Raw genomic sequence first — 20,000 nt, 5'->3', positions numbered from 1 at the left:
CGCAGCTTGATCCGTTCTGACGTGTTGTGGCACTCACTGGGCAGGAGGGGTTAATACGGTGATGTCATTATTCAGTCTTCATACATTTATACCTTGACATTTATGACTCAACGTTTAACAAACAAAAAAAGCTGAAAAGGAGAAAGAGGAGGGAGGAAGAGGAGGAGGAGGAGGAGGATTGTGGGAGATGTAGGCACAAAGGGTGAAGTCAAAGGATGGAGAAGGGAAGGGTTGAAGACGAAGAGGAGGAAGAGGATTAGGAAGAAGGAGTGGGCGAGAAGAGAGGGTAAAGAAGAGGAGGAGGAAGAAGGAGAGGGCGAGAAGAGAGGGTAAAGAAGAGGAGGAGGAAGAAGGAGAGGGCGAGAAGAGAGGGTAAAGAAGAGGAGGAGGAAGAAGGAGTGGGCGAGAAGAGAGGGTAAAGAAGAGGAGGAGGAAGAAGGAGAGGGCGAGAAGAGAGGGTAAAGAAGAGGAGGAGGAAGAAGGAGAGGGCGAGAAGAGAGGGTAAAGAAGAGGAGGAGGAAGAAGGAGAGGGCGAGAAGAGAGGGTAAAGAAGAGGAGGAGGAAGAAGGAGAGGGCGAGAAGAGAGGGTAAAGAAGAGGAGGAGGAAGAAGGAGAGGGCGAGAAGAGAGGGTAAAGAAGAGGAGGAGGAAGAAGGAGTGGGCGAGAAGAGAGGGTAAAGAAGAGGAGGAGGAAGAAGGAGAGGGCGAGAAGAGAGGGTAAAGAAGAGGAGGAGGAAGAAGGAGAGGGCGAGAAGAGAGGGTAAAGAAGAGGAGGAGGAAGAAGGAGAGGGCGAGAAGAGAGGGTAAAGAAGAGGAGGAGGAAGAAGGAGAGGGCGAGAAGAGAGGGTAAAGAAGAGGAGGAGGAAGAAGGAGAGGGCGAGAAGAGAGGGTAAAGAAGAGGAGGAGGAAGAAGGAGAGGGCGAGAAGAGAGGGTAAAGAAGAGGAGGAGGAAGAAGGAGAGGGCGAGAAGAGAGGGTAAAGAAGAGGAGGAGGAAGAAGGAGAGGGCGAGAAGAGAGGGTAAAGAAGAGGAGGAGGAAGAAGGAGAGGGCGAGACGAGAGGGTAAAGAAGAGGAGGAGTAAGAAGGAGAGGGCGAGAAGAGAGGGTAAAGAAGAGGAGGAGGAAGAAGGAGAGGGCGAGAAGAGAGGGTAAAGAAGAGGAGGAGGAAGAAGGAGTGGGCGAAAAGAGAGGGTAAAGAAGAGGAGGAGGAAGAAGGAGAGGGCGAGAAGAGAGGGTAAAGAAGAGGAGGAGGAAGAAGGAGAGGGCGAGAAGAGAGGGTAAAGAAGAGGAGGAGGAAGAAGGAGTGGGCGAGAAGAGAGGGTAAAGAAGAGGAGGAGGAAGAAGGAGAGGGCGAGAAGAGAGGGTAAAGAAGAGGAGGAGGAAGAAGGAGAGGGCGAGAAGAGAGGGTAAAGAAGAGGAGGAGGAAGAAGGAGTGGGCGAGAAGAGAGGGTAAAGAAGAGGAGGAGGAAGAAGGAGAGGGCGAGAAGAGAGGGTAAAGAAGAGGAGGAGGAAGAAGGAGAGGGCGAGAAGAGAGGGTAAAGAAGAGGAGGAGGAAGAAGGAGAGGGCGAGAAGAGAGGGTAAAGAAGAGGAGGAGGAAGAAGGAGAGGGCGAGAAGAGTGGGTAAAGAAGAGGAGGAGGAAGAAGGAGAGGGCGAGAAGAGAGGGTAAAGAAGAGGAGGAGGAAGAAGGAGAGGGCGAGAAGAGAGGGTAAAGAAGAGGAGGAGGAAGAAGGAGAGGGCGAGAAGAGAGGGTAAAGAAGAGGAGGAGGAAGAAGGAGTGGGCGAGAAGAGAGGGTAAAGAAGAGGAGGAGGAAGAAGGAGAGGGCGAGAAGAGAGGGTAAAGAAGAGGAGGAGGAAGAAGGAGAGGGCGAGAAGAGAGGGTAAAGAAGAGGAGGAGGAAGAAGGAGTGGGCGAGAAGAGAGGGTAAAGAAGAGGAGGAGGAAGAAGGAGAGGGCGAGAAGAGAGGGTAAAGAAGAGGAGGAGGAAGAAGGAGTGGGCGAGAAGAGAGGGTAAAGAAGAGGAGGAGGAAGAAGGAAAAGTCTTACAAGTTGAACGTCTCCTCCCAGACAGGGTTGAGGTTTCCGTAGATGGTCTTGGTTCTCTTCTTAGTCTTCCCCACCTGGATGGTCACGTAGGGGTCACTGGAGCCAGTCCTGTCTTTAGCCTGGAGACCCTGAGCACTGACAACTAACACACACACACACACACACACACACACACACACACACACACACACACACAGTAGGGTAATGTGGGGCTGGTGTGGTGGGGTACTGTTGTGGAGGTGTGGTAGGGTAATGTTGTGGAGGTGTGGTAGGGTAATGTGGGGCTGGTGTGGTAGGGTAATGTGGGGCTGGTGTGGTAGGGTAATGTTGTGGAGGTGTGGTAGGGTAATGTGGGGCTGGTGTGGTAGGGTAATGTGGGGCTGGTGTGGTAGGGTAATGTTGTGGAGGTGTGGTAGGGTAATGTGGGGCTGGTGTGGTAGGGTAATGTTGTGGTGGTGTGGTAGGGTAATGTGGGGCTGGTGTGGTAGGGTAATGTTGTGGTGGTGTTGTGGGGTACTGTGGGTTGTTGTGGGGTAATGTTGTGGAGGTGTGGTAGGGTATTGTGGGGCTGGTGTGGTAGGGTAATGTTGTGGTGGTGTTGTGTGGTAATGTTGTGGAGGTGTGGTGGGGTACTGTGGGTTGTTGTGGGGTAATGTTGTGGAGGTGTGGTGGGGTACTGTTCTGCGATGTGGTGAGGTAATGTGGGGCGGTGTTGTGGGGTAATGTGGGGCGGTGTTGTGGGGTAATGTTCTGCGATGTGGTGGGGTACTGTGGGTTGTTGTGGTGGGGTACTGTGGGTTGTTGTGGTGGGGTACTGTGGGTTGTTATGGTGGGTTGTTATGGTGGGGTACTGTGAGGCGGTGAGTTGGGGTAATGTGGTGATGGTGTGGTGGGGTACTGTGGGTTGTTGTGGTGGGGTACTGTGGGTTGTTATGGTGGGGTACTGTGGGTTGTTATGGTGGGTTGTTATGGTGGGGTACTGTGGGTTATTGTGGTGGGTTGTTGTGGTGGGGTACTGTGGGTTGTTGTGGGGTACTGTGGGTTGTTGTGGTGGGGTGCTGTGGGGCGGTGGGGTGGGTTGTTGTGGGGTACTGTGGGTTGTTATGGTGGGTTGTTATGGTGTGGTACTGTGGGTTGTTATGGTGGGTTGTTATGGTGTGGTACTGTGGGTTGTTATGGTGGGTTGTTATGGTGGGGTACTGTGGGTTGTTATGGTGGGGTACTGTGGGTTGTTATGGTGGGTTGTTATGGTGGGGTACTGTGGGTTATTGTGGTGGGTTGTTGTGGTGGGGTACTGTGGGTTGTTGTGGGGTACTGTGGGTTGTTGTGGTGGGGTGCTGTGGGGCGGTGAGGTGGGTTGTTATTGTGGGGTACTGTGGGTTGTTATGGTGGGTTGTTGTGGTGGGGTACTGTGGGGCGGTGAGGTGGGTTGTTGTGGTGCAGTGCGGTGGGATGTGGTGTGGTGGGGTACTGTGGGTTGTTGTGGTGGGGTACTGTGGGGATGGTGGGGTGGGGTACTGTGAGTTGTTGTGGTGGGGTACTGTGGGTTGTTATGGTGGGGTACTGTGGGTTGTTGTGATGGGGTACTGTGGGGATGGTGTGGTGGGGTACTGTGGGTTGTTGTGGTGGGGTACTGTGGGTTGTTATGGTGGGGTACTGTGGGTTGTTGTGGTGGGGTACTGTGGGTTGTTGTGGTGGGGTACTGTGGGGATGGTGTGGTGGGGTACTGTGGGTTTTTGTGGTGGGGTACTGTGGGTTGTTGTGGTGGGGTAATGTGGGTTGTTATGGTGGGGTACTGTGGGTTGTTATGGTGGGGTACTGTGGGTTGTTGTGGTGGGGTACTGTGGGGATGGTGTGGTGGGGTACTGTGGGTTGTTGTGGTGGGGTACTGTGGGTTGTTATGGTGGGGTACTGTGGGTTGTTATGGTGGGGTACTGTGGGTTGTTATGGTGGGGTACTGTGGGTTGTTGTGGTGGGGTACTGTGGGTTGTTGTGGTGGGGTACTGTGGGGATGGTGTGGTGGGGTACTGTGGGTTGTTGTGGTGGGGTACTGTGGGTTGTTGTGGTAGGGTAATGTGGGTTGTTATGGTGAGGTACTGTGGGTTGTTATGGTGGGGTACTGTGGGTTGTTATGGTGGGGTAAGTGGGGATGGTGTGGTGGGGTACTGTGGGTTGTTATGGTGGGGTACTGTGGGTTGTTATAGTGGGGTACTGTGGGGATGGTGTGGTGGGGTACTGTGGGTTGTTATGGTGGGGTACTGTGGGTTGTTATGGTGGGGTACTGTGGGTTGTTATGGTGGGGTACTGTGGGGATGGTGTGGTGGGGTACTGTGGGTTGTTATGGTGGGGTACTGTGGGTTGTTATGGTGGGGTACTGTGGGTTGTTATGGTGGGGTACTGTGGGTTGTTGTGGTGGGTTGTTGTGGTGCAGTGCGGTGGGATGTGGTGAGGTGGGGTGCTGTAGTTGCAGTGCGGTGGGATGTGGTGAGGTGGGGTGCTGTAGATGCAGTGCGGTGGGATGTGGTGAGGTGGGGTGCTGTAGTTGCAGTGCGGTGGGATGTGGTGAGGTGGGGTGCTGTAGATGCAGTGCGGTGGGATGTGGTGAGGTGGGGTGCTGTAGTTGCAGTGCGGTGGGATGTGGTGAGGTGGGGTGCTGTAGTTGCAGTGCGGTACTTTGTGGTTCGGTACAGGACGTACCGGTGATGGTGATCTTGGCAGACCACTTGGAGGTTCCGTCTAACACGTTCTGTTTAATCGTCTTCATCTGCTGAGCATGGAGCAGCTTAGTGACGGCGAACACAGCCCTGATCTCCTCAAAGATCTCCGGCTTGTTCCTCTCCCTGATCTTCATCCTGTCCTTCATTGCTGTGATGATGTGCTGCGTCCGGTCCTCTGCTCCTGTCTTAGAGCTCTTCTCAGCCGCCCCTGGATAGAGGGAAGGCGTGGTGGGAGGAGAGGGCGAGGAGAGAAGGGAGGAGAGAGGGACGGAGAGGGGGAGGAGAGGGGGAGTGGGAAGAGGGGAGGAGAGGAGGAGGAGAGAGGGGAAGAGAGGAGAGGAGAGGGGGAGGAGAGGGGGAGGAGAGTTACAGAAAAATTGAACAGCCTCAGCATTTCAACCCCAACCTCCCCTCATCTTCCCCTCTACCCTTCCTTCCCCCCTCCTATTCCTCCTCTACTCACTCTGCAGACAGTCAGCGTTTAGCAGCTCCTGGCACTTCTCGTGAACTTTGACCCCACACTCAGCACACCTCATGCCCTGGCGGGCGATGCCCCACAGCAGCCCCTCACACTCATAGCAGTAGGTGGGTGTGGAGGCAGTCCACACCTGGAAGGCGTGGGGCGTTGTGCAGGAGATGGGGTAGATCAGAGCCTGCAGGGTTTTCTTATAAACGTGGCTCTTCTGTAGGAGTGTAAGGGGGGAGACATACAGAGAAAGACAGAAAAATAGATAGGAAGGAGAGAGAGAGAGAGAGAGGTAGGGAGAGAGAGAGAGGTAGGGAGAGAGAGAGAGGTAGGGAGAGGGAGAGAGACAGAGAGTGAGAGGTAGGGATAGAGAGAAAGAGATAGATAGGGAAACAGAGAGAGAGAGGGAGGTAGGGAGAGTTAGGGAGAGAGAGAGAGAGAGAGAGAGAGAGAGAGAGAGAGAGGTAGAGAGAGAGATAGAGAGGTAGGGAGCAAGAAAGAGAGAGAGTGTGAGAGAGAGACACACACAAAAAGAGAAAATGAGAAAGTGAGACATGTGTTTAGTCAGGTGCAGTAGGTGTCAGGGATGGTGGGTGGTGCAGAGTCGAGGTGCACACCGAACCGTAGGCTGAGGTATGAACACACACCAGGGAACTCAACCGTCTATTGTTTGTTTGGTTGGAACTGGAATGTTACAAAATATATGAGTCACTGTAAACCATCAAGAGAAGCAAGGTTAGGAGAGCAACTTATTCACAGAATGTGACAGGGATTGGTTTCATTTTTATTTTACTAGGCAAGTCAGTTAATAAGAACAAATTGTTATTTACAATGACGGCCTACACCGGCCAAGCCCGGACGACGCTGGCCCAATTGTGCGCCGCCCATGGGACTCCCATTCACGGCCAGATGTGATACAGCCTGGATTCAAACCAGGGACTGCAGTGTTGCCTGTTGCACTGAAATGCAGTGCTTTAGACTGCTGTGCCACTTGGGAGCCCTGCACCACTTGAACCAGGGATAGAGTTTAGGATAGGATTTTCTTCTCAGAATGTGACAGGGATAGAGTTTAGGAGAGGAACTTATTCACAGAATGTGACAGGGATAGAGCGGCCTTTCAGGTTATGTCGATATAGGACTCGTTTCACTGTGAATGTAGATACTTTTGTACCTGTTTCCTCCAGCATCTTCACAATGTCCTTTGCTGTTGTTCTGGGATTGATTTGCACTTTTCACACCAAAGTACATTCATCTCTAGGAGACAGAACACGTCTCCTTCCTGAGTGGTATGACATCTGCGTGGTCCCATGGTGTTTATACTTGTGTACTATTGTTTGTACAGATGAATGTGGAAACTTCAGGCGTTTGGAAATTGCTCCCAAGGATGAACCAGACTTGTGGAGGTCTACAATTATTTTCTGAGGTCTTGGCTGATTTCTTTCGATTTTCCCATGATGTCAAGCAAAGAGGCGCTGAGTTTGAAGGTAGACCTTGAAATACATCCACAGGTACACCACTCAAATGATGTCAATTATCAGAAGCTTCTTAAGCCATGACATTATTTTCTGGAATTTTCCAAGCTGTTTAAAGGCAGTCAACTTAGTGTATGTAAACTTCTGATCCACTGGAATTGTGATACAAGTGAATTGTGGAATTGTGATATAAGTGAAATAATCTGTCTGTAAACAATTGTTAGAAAAATTACTTGTTTCATGTACAAAGTAGATGTCCTAACCGACTTGCCAAAACTATAGTTTGTTAACAATACATTTGTGGAGTGGTTAAAAAATTTGTTTTAATGACTCCAACCTAAGTGTATGTAAACTTCCGACTTCAACTGTATCACCGAATTGGTGAGGGCACTAGAACAGTCTGCAGCACCCGGCCTCACCCTACTAGAAGTCAAATGTCTATTATTTGCTGATGATCTGGTGCTTCTGTCACCAACCAAGGAGGAGCTACAGCAGCACCTAGATCTTCTGCACAGATACTGTCAGACCTGGGCCCTGACAGTAAATCTCAGTAAGACAGAAATAATGATGCTCCAAAAAAAGGTTCAGTCACCAGGACCACAAATACAAATTCCATCTAGACACCGTTGCCCTAGAGCACACAAAAAACTATACATACCTCTGCCTAAACATCAGCACCACTGTTAACTTCCACAAAGCTGTGAACGAGCTGAGAGACAAGGCCTTCTATGCCATTAAAAGGAACATAAAATTCAGCATACCAATTAGGAGCTGGCTAAAAATACTTGAATTGGTTATTGCCATATATTGTTTGGAGGTCTGGGGTCTGCTCACCAAAACAAGAATTCACTAAATTGGACAAACACCAAATTGAGACTCTGTATACAGAATTCTGCAAAAATATCCTCTGTGTACAACGTAAAACACCAAATAATGCATGCAGAGCAGAATTAGGCCGATACCCACTGATTATCAAAATCCAGAAAAGAGCCGTTAAATTCTACAACCATCTAAAAGGAAGCGATTCCCAAACCTTCCATAATAAAGCCATCACCTACAGAGAGATGAACCTGGAGAAGAGTCCCCTAAGCAAGCTGGTCCTGGGGCTCTGTTCACAAACACAAACACACCCTACAGAGCCCTAGGACAGCAGCACAATAAGACCCAACCAAATCATAAGAAACCCCCCAAAATTATTACTGACTCAAACTTAAGGCAAGCTTTGACTATGTACATACTCAGTGAGCATAGCCTTGCTATTGGGAAAGGCTGCTGTAGAGAGAACTGACTCTCAAGAGAAGACAGGCTATGTGCTCACTGCCCACAAAATGAGGTGGAAACTGAGCTGCACTTCCTAACCTCCTGCCCAATGTATGACCATATTAGAGATGCATATTTCCCTCTGATTACACAGATCCACAAAGAATTTGAAAACAAACCAAATTTTGATAAACTCCCATATATATTGGGTGAACTACTACAGTGTGCCATCACAGCAGCAAGATTTGTGACCTGTTGCCACGAGAAAAGGGCAAACAGTGAAGAACAAACACCGCTGTAAATACAACCCATATTTATGTTTATTTATTTTCCCTTTTGTACTTTAACTATTTGCACATCGTTACAACACTGTATAAAGACATAATATGACATTTGAAATGTCTTCATTCGTTTTTCGAATTTCTGTGAGTGTAATGTTTACTGTTTATTCACTTTTGTTAATTATTTACTTCACTTACTTCACTTGCTTTGGCAATGTTAACATGTGTTTCCATGCCAATAAAGCCATTAAGTTGACATGTGAATTGAATAGAGAGAGAGAGAGAGAGAGAGAGAGAGAGAGAAGGTGGGAGAGGGAGAGAGGGGGGGAGAGAGGAGGTGGGAGAGGGAGAGAGGGGGGGGAAAGGGAGAGGGAGAGTGAGAGGGACGGAGATTGGAGACAGGATACAGGATAGGGAGAGGGAGAGAACTGTACCAGGGAGAGCCACACAATGCTATTTATAAACTCACACCTCACACAAGAGGACCAAAGAAGGGTCAGGTAGAATAGATTGCCAAGAGTGGTGAACGGTGTGTGTGTGTGTGTGTGTGTGTGTGTGTGTGTGTGTGTGTGTGTGTCCTCTCACCAGCTCATGGTCCTTGATGGATGTATTTGTAGCCACAGAGAGCCCTGCCTTCCTGGCCTGCAACAGGGACTGAGACAGAGGGAATGAAAATGAAAAAATGAAACATTTTAATGTTTTAGGTACACTTTTCAATAGGAAGTCACATTTTCATGGGGGAAGGTATGTGATGTTATCTACACACCTTCACATGTGAAAGCAGAGCGAGGGGGGGGGGGGGGGATTCTTCTGCAAATGTGTGAACAGGGGATATGGTTTCTTAGCATTCAATCAATCAAATACATTTATAAAGCCCTTCTTACATCAGCTGTCAGAAACCCAACCTGCTGTACAGAGACCCAACCTGCTGTACAGAAACCCAGCCTGCTGTACAGAAACACAGCCTGCTGTACAGAAACCCAGCCTGCTGTACAGAAACCGGGTTTCTGTACAGAAACCCAGCCTGCTGTACAGAAACCCAGCCTGCTGTACAGAAACCGGGTTTCTGTACAGAAACACAGCCTGCTGTACAGAAACACAGCCTGCTGTACAGAAACACAGCCTGCTGTACAGAAACCCAGCCTGCTGTACAGAAACACAGCCTGCTGTACAGAAACACAGCCTGCTGTACAGAAACCCAACCTGCTGTACAGAGACCCAACCTGCTGTACAGAAACCCAGCCTGCTGTACAGAAACCCAGCCTGCTGTACAGAAACCCAGCCTGCTGTACAGAAACCCAGCCTGCTGTACAGAAACCCAACCTGCTGTACAGAAACCCAGCCTGCTGTACAGAAACCAAGCCTGCTGTACAGAAACCCAGCCTGCTGTACAGAAACCCAGCCTGCTGTACAGAAACCCAGCCTGCTGTACAGAAACCCAGCCTGCTGTACAGAAACCCAGCCTGCTGTACAGAAACACAGCCTGCTGTACAGAAACCCAGCCTGCTGTACAGAAACCCAACCTGCTGTACAGAAACACAGCCTGCTGTACAGAAACCCAGCCTGCTGTACAGAAACCCAGCCTGCTGTACAGAAACACAGCCTGCTGTACAGAAACACAGCCTGCTGTACAGAAACCCAGCCTGCTGTACAGAAACACAGCCTGCTGTACAGAAACACAGCCTGCTGTACAGAAACACAGCCTGCTGTACAGAAACCCAGCCTGCTGTACAGAAACACAGCCTGCTGTACAGAAACCCAACCTGCTGTACAGAGACCCAACCTGCTGTACAGAAACCCAACCTGCTGTACAGAGACCCAACCTGCTGTACAGAAACCCAGCCTGCTGTACAGAAACACAGCCTGCTGTACAGAAACCCAGCCTGCTGTACAGAAACACAGCCTGCTGTACAGAAACCCAGCCTGCTGTACAGAAACCCAGCCTGCTGTACAGAAACCCAGCCTGCTGTACAGAAACCCAGCCTGCTGTACAGAAACCCAGCCTGCTGTACAGAAACACAGCCTGCTGTACAGAAACCCAGCCTGCTGTACAGAAACACAGCCTGCTGTACAGAAACCCAGCCTGCTGTACAGAGACCCAGAAGCCTGGGTACCAGTCCGTTTGAGTGACACAGAGTTCATGGAGTGGAATGTTGGCTTTAACAGGTTCTGGATTTCAGGCTAAAAGGTTTCTATGGATCAGTTGTGTAATGTGAGTCAGACTGTGTGGTTGTCAGAGGACAGATCGTCATCATGTTAGCGGTTCTTAGCTCTTAGAGATGCTCTGATGTGTCCCTGTGTGTCTGGTCTCCCTCTCTTCCTCCACAGTGGACTGTGTGGTAACCGCATAAACACTCTAAGAGCCTCCCTCTCTCTCTCTCTCTCTGCCCTCTCTCTCTCTCTCTCTCCGCCCTCTCTCTCTCTCTCCGCCCTCTCTCTCTCTCTCTCTCCGCCCTCTCTCTCTCTCTCTCTCTCCGCCATCTCTCTCCGCCCTCTCTCTCTCTCCGCCCTCTCTCTCTCTCTCTCCGCCCTCTCTCTCTCTCCGCCCTCTCTCTCTCTCCGCCCTCTCTCTCTCTCTCCGCCCTCTCTCTCTCTCTCTCTCTCTCCGTCCTCTCTCTCTCTCTCTCTCTCCGCCATCTCTCTCCGCCCTCTCTCTCTCTCTCTCCGCCCTCTCTCTCCGCCCTCTCTCTCTCTCCGCCCTCTCTCTCTCTCCGCCCTCTCTCTCTCTGCCCTCTGTCTGTCTGTCTGTCTGTCTGTCTGTCTGTCTGTCTGTCTGTCTGTCTGTCTGTCTGTCTGTCTGTCTGTCTGTCTGTCAGTGTCTTGCTAGACCTGCTAATCAAACAGCTTAGCCGCTCCATGCTAAAATGGCTAGAATGTTCTGAGGAGAAAAACAGGAGACAAACTAAGAGACCACTCTGCCATCGTAATCACGGTCCGTATGAGGTGTGTTAAACGTACGACAGCTTGTGTGTGTGGGAGAAGCGCTGGACGGGATTCTAATTGGAGTGTATTTTGTTAACGTGAAGTTAAGTTAAGGCGCCAGACTCGTTTCATAACATAACAGCATATTGTTTTTTTCATTTTAACCAGGAGAAGAGCAGATGGTCACTTGACTTTGTGGAGTACCAGAACACGTTGACTAAAGCTCAGGTCTACTTTCTCTCTCTACGGTTTGACTGTTGAGCTCAGAGTGTTGTAGACTTGTTGTTGTCAATGTGTGCGGCTGTGAGCATTGTGCAGTCGTGACACCCAGCTTGTGTTTCCCAAACAGAGAGGATCTGCCTGTCTTTGTCTCCTTCTGTATGTGTGTTGTAGACTAAATGATGTTGTTTATTGTGTGTACATGATATGTGTATGTATGTGTGTGTGTGTGTGTGTGTGTGTGTGTGTGTGTGTGTGTGTGTGTGTGTGTGTGTGTGTGTGTGTGTGTGTGTGTGTGTGTGTGTGTGTGTGTGTGTGTGTGTGTGTGTGTGTGTGTGTGTGTGTGTGTGTCCATGCTATCATACAGTATTATACTGGAATTTAGACATTCATGTCAATGGGATTGGAAGGACAAATGGCTAAAACCAGGAGGAGAAAACTCACTGACACTTACCATTGTCTGAGGGAAGAGAGAGACAGGGCAGGCAGAGAGAGAGAGAGACAGGGCAGAGGGAGAGAGAGAGAGAGAGACAGGGCAGGCAGAGAGAGAGAGACAGGGCAGAGGGAGGGAGAGAGAGAGAGAGAGAGAGACAGGGCAGGCAGAGAGAGAGAGAGACAGGGCAGGCAGAGAGAGAGACAGGGCAGGGCAGGCAGAGAGAGAGAGAGACAGGGCAGGCAGAGAGAGAGAGAGACAGGGCAGAGGGAGAGAGAGAGAGAGACAGGGCAGGCAGAGGGAGAGAGAGAGAGACAGGGCAGGCAGAGAGAGAGAGAGAGAGACAGGGCAGGCAGAGGGAGAGAGAGAGACAGGGCAGAGGGAGAGTGAGAGACAGGGCAGAGGGAGAGAGAGAGACAGGGCAGGCAGAGGGAGAGAGGCAGGGCAGAGGGAGAGAGAGAGACAGGGCAGGCAGAGGGAGAGAGAGAGACATGGCAGAGGGAGAGAGAGAGAGACAGGTCAGGCAGAGGGAGAGAGACAGGGCAGGTAGAGGGAGAGAGAGAGAGAGAGAGGGCAGAGGGAGAGAGAGAGAGACAGGGCAGAGGGAGAGAGAGAGAGACAGGGCAGAGGGAGAGAGACAGGGCAGAGGGAGAGAGAAAGAGAGACGGGGCAGATGGAGAGAGACAGGGCAGAGGGAGAGAGAGAGAGACAGGGCAGAGGGAGAGAGACAGGGCAGAGGGAGAGAGAGAGACAGGGCAGAGGGAGAGAGAGAGACAGGGCAGAGGGAGAGAGAGAGACAGGGCAGAGGGAGAGAGAGAGACAGGGCAGAGGGAGAGAGAGAGAGGGCAGAGGGAGAGAAAGACATTATTATTTTGTAATATATTACTTTACCTTAATAGATGTCTTATTGATCTATTTATTTACTTCCAAAGATGTTATTCTAGGTTTGTCTGAGGTACTGTAAATTCAGGGGTGAAAGGTCAAAATGACAGTAGGTAAGTGGGCAGGGTTGAGGGGTCAAAAGAACTCACCAGCTCGCCGACCAGGGGGATAGGCTGTTTTTTGCGGAGGTCAGGCATACTGTCGATCCCAAAGGGCGTGGCACCACTAAACACACACAGTTATAAACAACAAAATAAAAACAAAAACACAGGATCAAATATATTAGAGGTTATAATTACAGGAGTATGTTCAGACACACACACACACACACACACACACACACACACACACACACACACACACACACACACACACACACACACACACACACACACACACACACACACAGAGAGAGAGAGAGGAGGTGTCACTGACGCAGGCTTGGCCCACGAGTGCTTGCTGGGCTCTCCATCTCTGTTTCGGCCCTGTAATAGAGGTCAAAGGTCAGATTTTTAGCCACTGAGACCGACAGTTCTTATAGAAGTTATAATAATATAGCATGCCCACATTATATCAGACAGAGAAAGACAAAGACATAAAGGTACAGAAAGAGATAGACAGAGAAAGAGAGAGACAGTGAAAGAGAGAGACAGAGAAAGAGAGGGAGAAAGAGAGAGACAGAGAAAGACAGAGGGAGAAAGAGAGAGACAGAGAAAGAGAGAGACAGACAAAGATAGAGAAAGAGAGACAGATAAAGAGAGAGACAGAGAAAGAGAGAGACAGAGAAAGAGAGACTCATTTAACATCTGTAATGTTCCCTCAACTCCTTTAATGTTCCCTCAACTCCTTTAATGTTCCCTCAACTCCTTTAATGTTCCCTCAACTCCTTTAATGTTCCCTCAACTCCTGTAATGTTCCCTCAACTCATTTAATGTTCCCTCAACTCCTTTAATGTTCCCTCAACTACTCTAATGTTCCCTCAACTCATTTAATGTTCCCTCAACTCCTTTAATGTTCCCTCAACTCCTCTAATGTTCCCTCAACTCCTCTAATGTTCCCTCAACTCCTTTAATGTTCCCTCAACTCCTTTAATGTTCCCTCAACTCCTTTAATGTTCCCTCAACTCCTCTAATGTTCCCTCAACTCCTTTAATGTTCCCTCAACTCCTCTAATGTTCCCTCAACTCATTTAATTTTCCCTCAATTCCTTTAACAAGGAAAACAAGAAGACTCTTCGTGAAGTGGCAACATTATAAAGGGTCAAGGGTCAAATCACCAACAAGAGACAAACCAAACTAAGGAAGCAATGTAGGCAATACTACTGTACATGTTGTTGCCATGTAACACAGTAGTATAAAATGGTATTAACTCATGAGCAAGAATGGTCAACGTCAAAGCATGAGGACATGCACATAAAGACATTGACTTGAGAAAAGAGACCTGATCGTCATGTCGACTTCCATCTGAAAGGGAGGAAAGAGAAAGAGAAGAGAGGAGATAGCGAGAGAGAGAAGAGAGGAGAGAGAGAGAAGAGAGAGGAGAGAGATAAAGAGAAGAGAGGTGAGAGAGAAAGAGAAGTGAGGAGAGAGAGAGAAGAGAGGAGAGAGAGAGGATAGAGAAAGAGAAGAGGGGAGAGAGAGAGAGGAGAGGAGAGAGATAAAGAGAAGAGAGGTGAGAGAGAAAGAGAAGTGAGGAGAGAGAGAAAGAGAAGAGAGGAGAGAGAAGAGAGGAGAGAGAAGAGAGAGAAAGAGAAGAGAGGAGAGAGAGAGAGAAGAGAGGAGAGAGAGAAAGAGGAGAGAGGAGAGAGAGAGAGAGGAGAGGAGAGAGAGGAGAGAGAGAAAGAGAAGAGATGAGAGGGAGAAAAAGAGAGGAGAGAGAAAGAGAAGAGAGGAGAGAGGAGAGAGAGAAAGAGAAGAGAGGAGAGAGAGAGAGAAGAGAGGAGAGAGAGAAAGAGGAGAGAGGAGAGAGAGAAAGAGGAGAGAGGAGAGAGGAAAGAGAGACAGAAACAGAGAGACAAAGAGTCATCAGCTTAGCAGTACAATTAAAACAACAAGTCCTTGTTGAAGTCCTTCCAGCCAATCCATTAGCAATAACAACTGCTGGGAGAGGGATGGTACAATAATGATGCTGGGGGGTGATGGTACAATAGACAATAGTGATGCTGGGGAGGGGATGGTACAGTAGTGATGCTGGGGGGGGGAGATGGTACAGTAGTGATGCTGGGGGGGTGATGGTACAATAGTGATGCTGGGGGGGTGATGGTCAAATAGTGATGCTGGGGTGGGTGATGGTACAGTAGTGATGCTGGGAGGGGTGATGGTACAGTAGTGATGCTGGGGGGGGTGATGGTACAGTAGTAATGCTGGGGGGGTGATGGTACAATAGTAATGCTGGGGGGGTGATGGTACAGTAGTGATGCTGGGGAGGTGATGGTACATTAGTGATGCTGGGAGGTTTGTACTGCAGTAGGGAGGCTGGGGAGGTGATGGTACATTAGTGATGCTGGGAGGGTGATGGGACATTAATGATGCTGGGAGGGTGATTATACAGTAGTGATGGTGGAAGGGTGATGGTACATTAGTGATGCTGGGGGGTGATGGTACATTAGTGATGCTGGGGGGGTGATGGTACATTAGTGATGCTGGGAGGTGATGGTACATTAGTGATGCTGGGAGGGTGATGATACAGTAGTGATGGTGGGAGGGTGATGGTACAGTAGTGATGCTGGGAGGGGGTGATGGTACATTAGTGATGCTGGGGGGGTGATGGTACAGTAGTGATGCTGGGGGGGTGAGTATACAGTGGTGATGCTGGGGGGTGATGGTACATTAGTGATGCTGGGGGGTGAGTATACAGTAGTGATGCTGGGAGGGGTGATGGTACAGTAGTAATGCTGGGGGGTGCTACATTAGTGATGATGGAGGGTGATGGTACAGTAGTGATGCTGGGAGGGTGATGCTACAGTTGTGATGCTGGGAGGTGATGGTAAAATAGCAAAATGACTAGGTAGATGTGAGAGAATAGAACGAAAAATAGTTATTCATGCTAATAAATAAATAAATAACCAGGTGATGAACATGTGCTCTTGTTCCAGACAGTGCTTTACGAGTAACAGTACGACGGATGGTAGGTGATAGCTACCTGGAATGAGGTTGTCTCCCTTGAAGGTGGACATGGTCATGCTGGTGAGCTGGCGCCGTGACTCCCTCTTCTCCCGAAGGATCTGCTGGAAGGTCCTCAGGCACTTCAGCCTCCGCACCTCCCTCTGGCTTATCTCCAGGGTGTGCTCCTCTGCTCTCTCTGCCTTTCCCGCTGCATCTCTTGCTGCCTCGCCTTCTGGGGCTGCAGGCGTATCTGGGACTTCTGGGTCTTCTGTGTCGGGCTGTGGCAGCGACAGGGATGGGGGTTCGTCTCCCTGCTCCTGCTGGGGTGCTGGCTGCTCAGCCGAGAAGGAGAGTGAGAGGGACTCTACAGTGGTGCATTGCGATAGAGAGATGTTCCGAGTGGGGGTGTGTGATGGGCCCTGAGGCAGAGGAGAGGCTCCTTTTTCTTCTGCCTCTGCATTGGGTGGGGAGACCATAGGCTCTGGACCAAGTGAAGCAAAGTCTAGGCCTGTTTGGGAAACGTCCTGTCTGGAGTAAGGAAGGAGAGAAGGTCCGTAAGGGTCATCCTGAGCCTGTTGGTGGCCGTCGCTGACCTCCTCTGGCAGGGTTTCACCTGGGCAGGGGTCTGAGTGGGCAGAGGAGAGGACACAGGTCTGGGTTAGTCTCTCTGTGTCGTCCAAGGCCCCTGGGTCCGACCCATCCTCTTTTGACGTTTGGGACATATCTGCGTGGGGTAGGTTTGTTTGAGACTCCACCAAAAGGCTTGTGGGCTCAGTCTCATCTCCAGGACTCTTGTCAGTTCCGGGTCCCTCCAACTTGCGTAGTGCCTCCCGCAGGGCGGAGCTGAAGTCCAGCACGGCTCGCCCGATTCGCTTCACGTTAAAACCAACGTTTTGGATCTCTGCGCTGTTAGGGCGCGGGAGGTGCCCTGGCATAACTCCTTCATCTGTATTGACCAATGGAATGTCTGTTTCAGCCACAGTGGTACAGGTCACCTGTAGTGAGCCCCAGGTACAGGTCACCTCTGTAAACTCTTCAGTCATGTCGTGCTCATGGCCAGAATAGTTCTCCAGGTAACTATCTACTTGGCAGTCAGTTGTGTAGCTGAGATCTGTGGGGGGAGCTGTGTAGCCATAGCTCTCCACTCCTCCTGTATGTCCTTCCACTGAGTGGTAACCAGAGCTCTGGGGAAATAAGCAATCAGCAGCACCCTTGTATCCCAGGTTGTGGTACTCTGAGTGGATGTCTGTAGGAACTTGAGTCCCATGATGATGTTGCAGCCTCCGTCTATGGCAGCGCCACTCCTCGTGACTGGAAGTGCTGGCGGGGGAGTTGTAGTGTAGTCCAGAGGAGTGGAGAGAGTGGAGGTCGGAGCTTCCTGTAGAGGACTCGGCCAGGGTACCAGTTCTATACCCATCTGAGCCCCTATACCGATCCCAGCTCCCTGTCCCCTCCAAACAGGCAGGTCCCTCTCCTTCCTGCTCTTCCAGACTCCTCTGTCTGGAATAACATTGTTCTTCACACCATATAGTCTTCTCAGTCCCACCATGTTCTCGGCCACCACCACCCCAGCTCTCCACCCCACCACGCCTACTACCACCTCTAGCACCACCACACATTGCACCGTGGCTGGATGAGGGTCTCTCAAGGACCGACTCTGAATTGATGCTGTGTTCTGAGGATAGGGAGCTGGTGCTTGGGAAGTCCTGGTCGTCCTGCTGCTCCAGGTAGCCACAGCTCAGTTTGCTGACCATGGTGGGCTCTGGGATGCTGTGTTTCGGCAGCTCATCATCCTCCTGCTGCTGGCCAACAGGCTCCACTAATTCGGTGCCTGGCGAGACTGTGGTAGACTTCTCTTCTAATGTTGGCAAGTGGAACTCCACTGGCATCCCGTGGATGCTGTGGCGTTGGCTGAAGACGGACGGTCGGCAGACATTGGAATCTGAAGGCACCATCTGCCTGCCTAAACTGCCGTAGGCGCTGACAGGCCTCTGGTGAGGGGTGAAGGAGGATCCGTCACTGCCCCCTGCAGCCCCAGACCAAGCCCCATCTCCTGGACTGCCACTAGCCTTGTTTCCTGAGCGAATGCCCTCTATCTCTAGGAGCACAGCATCCACACAGGAAGACACCTCCTCTACAGAGCCACGCACGGATGAAAGGTAATCTCGCAGATCCGAGATCTCCTCCTGGATTTTGTTGATCCCTCTCAGCTCTTTGAGAATGTGCTCGATGATGGCACTAGACTCTTCTTCCTCCTCTTCCTCCTCTTCCTCCTCCTCTTCGTCTTCTTCTTCCTCGTCCACCTCCAGCAGAGTATCGTGCCGTGTTCTGTTGAAGTTGTAATCCACATAGTCACCCATAGAAACAGGTCTCTTTTGATCTGAACGGGTCCGACCGAAGTCAGCCTTCCCTCCTGCTGCCCCTGCCTCTGCGGCAAACGTTGAGATGTTCCTGTTTTGGCTAATCCGGTTCTGGTGTAGGGATTCTCTTCTCTGTTCTGGAATGGTCCGGATACCTGCCGGGATTATCCATTTCTGGTGTTTGGGTGTTCGTCTCTTTTCCGGGAAAGTCCTAATCCCGTCTGGGATACTCAATTTCTGCTTCCCCGGAGATTGGCTTCTGCTATTGTGCTGCAGAGTGCAAGGGATCCTGACACAGCCCTCTCTGTTCAGCTCCACCTCCCCAATGCAGGAAGCCCCAGACACCCCTCCATGTGCCTTACAGGTGGGGATCCTCGAGGAGCAAACTTCCTCTCTGGGCCCACACCTCACAAAAATATTTGTGGCCTCCTTTCTCTTCTCCTGTCCCTCTCCTCCCCCCTCCTCCTCGATCCCAGCAGAGTAAAGGTCTGGGGCGGGTAGTTCCTGGCCGGATCCTTGGAGCAGGCGGTGGATCTTCTCCCGAATGACAAGCGCTACCCTGGGGTTGGGGGCCCTCTTTTTGCGAACCCGTTCCTTGGTGTCGCCTTTGGGTGCAACGGGTGTTCCGTGTTGTCCATTGAAGCGGTTCTTGGAGAACATCTTCCCGGGACAGAAGCAGAGGCCCCTAGCCTTAGTTATCCCCCCCACATCGTTGCTGGAGTCACATTAAAAGAAGAGGCCGGCATCTAAGTCCGAGAGAACAGATTCATGGGTGCCCATTCAGCTGCACCTACCAGGAACTTTAGTTCATGGCTGTAGAGACACAAAATCAAGAAACAACACATATTTACTTCAACAATGTGATTATTAGATAATATTAAGCCTATGGCGAATAACACAGGAAAGCCATGTGACTCCAGTCATTTATCTGCACACATTTCCTCTCCTTTCCCATCGAAGCAATAGTGGAAGAGGCATAATGTATCATCGGAACTGTAAACCAACCGCTCATTTGGTTCCAACGAAGCAGAAAAGACAAGAACAGGAACAGGAAGTTGTAATCCATAGCAGACTAGATAAATGCTGCATAAATACTTTCTATGTAGAGCAGATGTGTTCCGTTCACAGAGTTCCGTTCTCTCCATTAATGGAAATGGTTATTCACAGGAGCAATTGGGCTCAAGTACCTAGCTCTTGGGATTCTAGTTGAGTAATTACCGCACCTAATTCTTAGAAACTCCTCTGTTATTAATTCACTATATTGTTATTCTGCCATTAAATTCCTAAAGGCCCATTTCTGAAAAGGAGGTCACTTAAATGTTGTGACGAGGGAGGCATTGGTTTAGCCATGGAATTGGAATTAATGTATCTGAGTAGCTAATTGAATTTCAGAATGGAATTGGAAAAAGGTAGAAGAAGTTAGAAGAAATATAATTGTTATTATTAAATGTTATTCTACTTTTTTTCAAATTACACTCTGAAAAAACATGCCATCCTGGAACTACTGTATTTGGCAATATGAGAAATATGACACATGTACCAACATGGAGTCAACAGAATGTGGATTTCTGATGAAGTGCGTTCTGTGTTCTGTGTTCCGTGTTCTGTGTTCCGTGTTCCTACGTGTCTTCTACTCAATCCTCCCCTAGGATCCCTCTCACAAATATGAGAGGAGAAGTTATGAAATATCTTCCCTCTGTTCAGTTGAAGCCTGTCTTCCCCTGGGCCTTAATGGCCTTTTAATTGCCTTGACTACTGTAGTAATTGCATATCCTGTAACTAGGCAGGTCCTTCACAAGCTAGGTAAGCTCCTTCGACTGACACAGATGAATGCACGCTACAT

The 20,000-nt window shown here is 50.0% G+C and overlaps 1 protein-coding gene across 1 annotated transcript in view; it reads right to left on the bottom strand.

The window, feature by feature from the left end:
- The window catches only part of LOC110525085 (protein unc-13 homolog B), a 100,226-nt gene that overhangs the window by 59,779 nt on the left and 20,447 nt on the right, over positions 1-20,000 (bottom strand). Inside the window, exons 2-10 of the mRNA XM_036979323.1 lie at positions 15,835-18,970; positions 14,134-14,156; positions 13,130-13,179; positions 12,844-12,919; positions 8,824-8,892; positions 5,223-5,442; positions 4,740-4,967; positions 2,043-2,184; positions 1-36 (exon numbers count right to left, since the gene is read on the bottom strand). The exon at positions 1-36 is cut by the window's left edge and continues 134 nt beyond it. Of these exons, the coding sequence (XP_036835218.1) occupies positions 1-36; positions 2,043-2,184; positions 4,740-4,967; positions 5,223-5,442; positions 8,824-8,892; positions 12,844-12,919; positions 13,130-13,179; positions 14,134-14,156; positions 15,835-18,817 (3,827 nt within the window). The 5' untranslated portion in view covers positions 18,818-18,970. The remainder of the gene's footprint in view (positions 37-2,042; positions 2,185-4,739; positions 4,968-5,222; positions 5,443-8,823; positions 8,893-12,843; positions 12,920-13,129; positions 13,180-14,133; positions 14,157-15,834; positions 18,971-20,000) is intronic.

The sequence above is a fragment of the Oncorhynchus mykiss genome, chromosome 6 (assembly GCF_013265735.2).
Source record: "Oncorhynchus mykiss isolate Arlee chromosome 6, USDA_OmykA_1.1, whole genome shotgun sequence".
Classification (NCBI taxonomy): Eukaryota; Metazoa; Chordata; class Actinopteri; order Salmoniformes; family Salmonidae; genus Oncorhynchus; species Oncorhynchus mykiss.
Note: the sequence above shows the minus strand (reverse complement) of the source record. Positions and strands in the feature narration are given on the sequence as shown.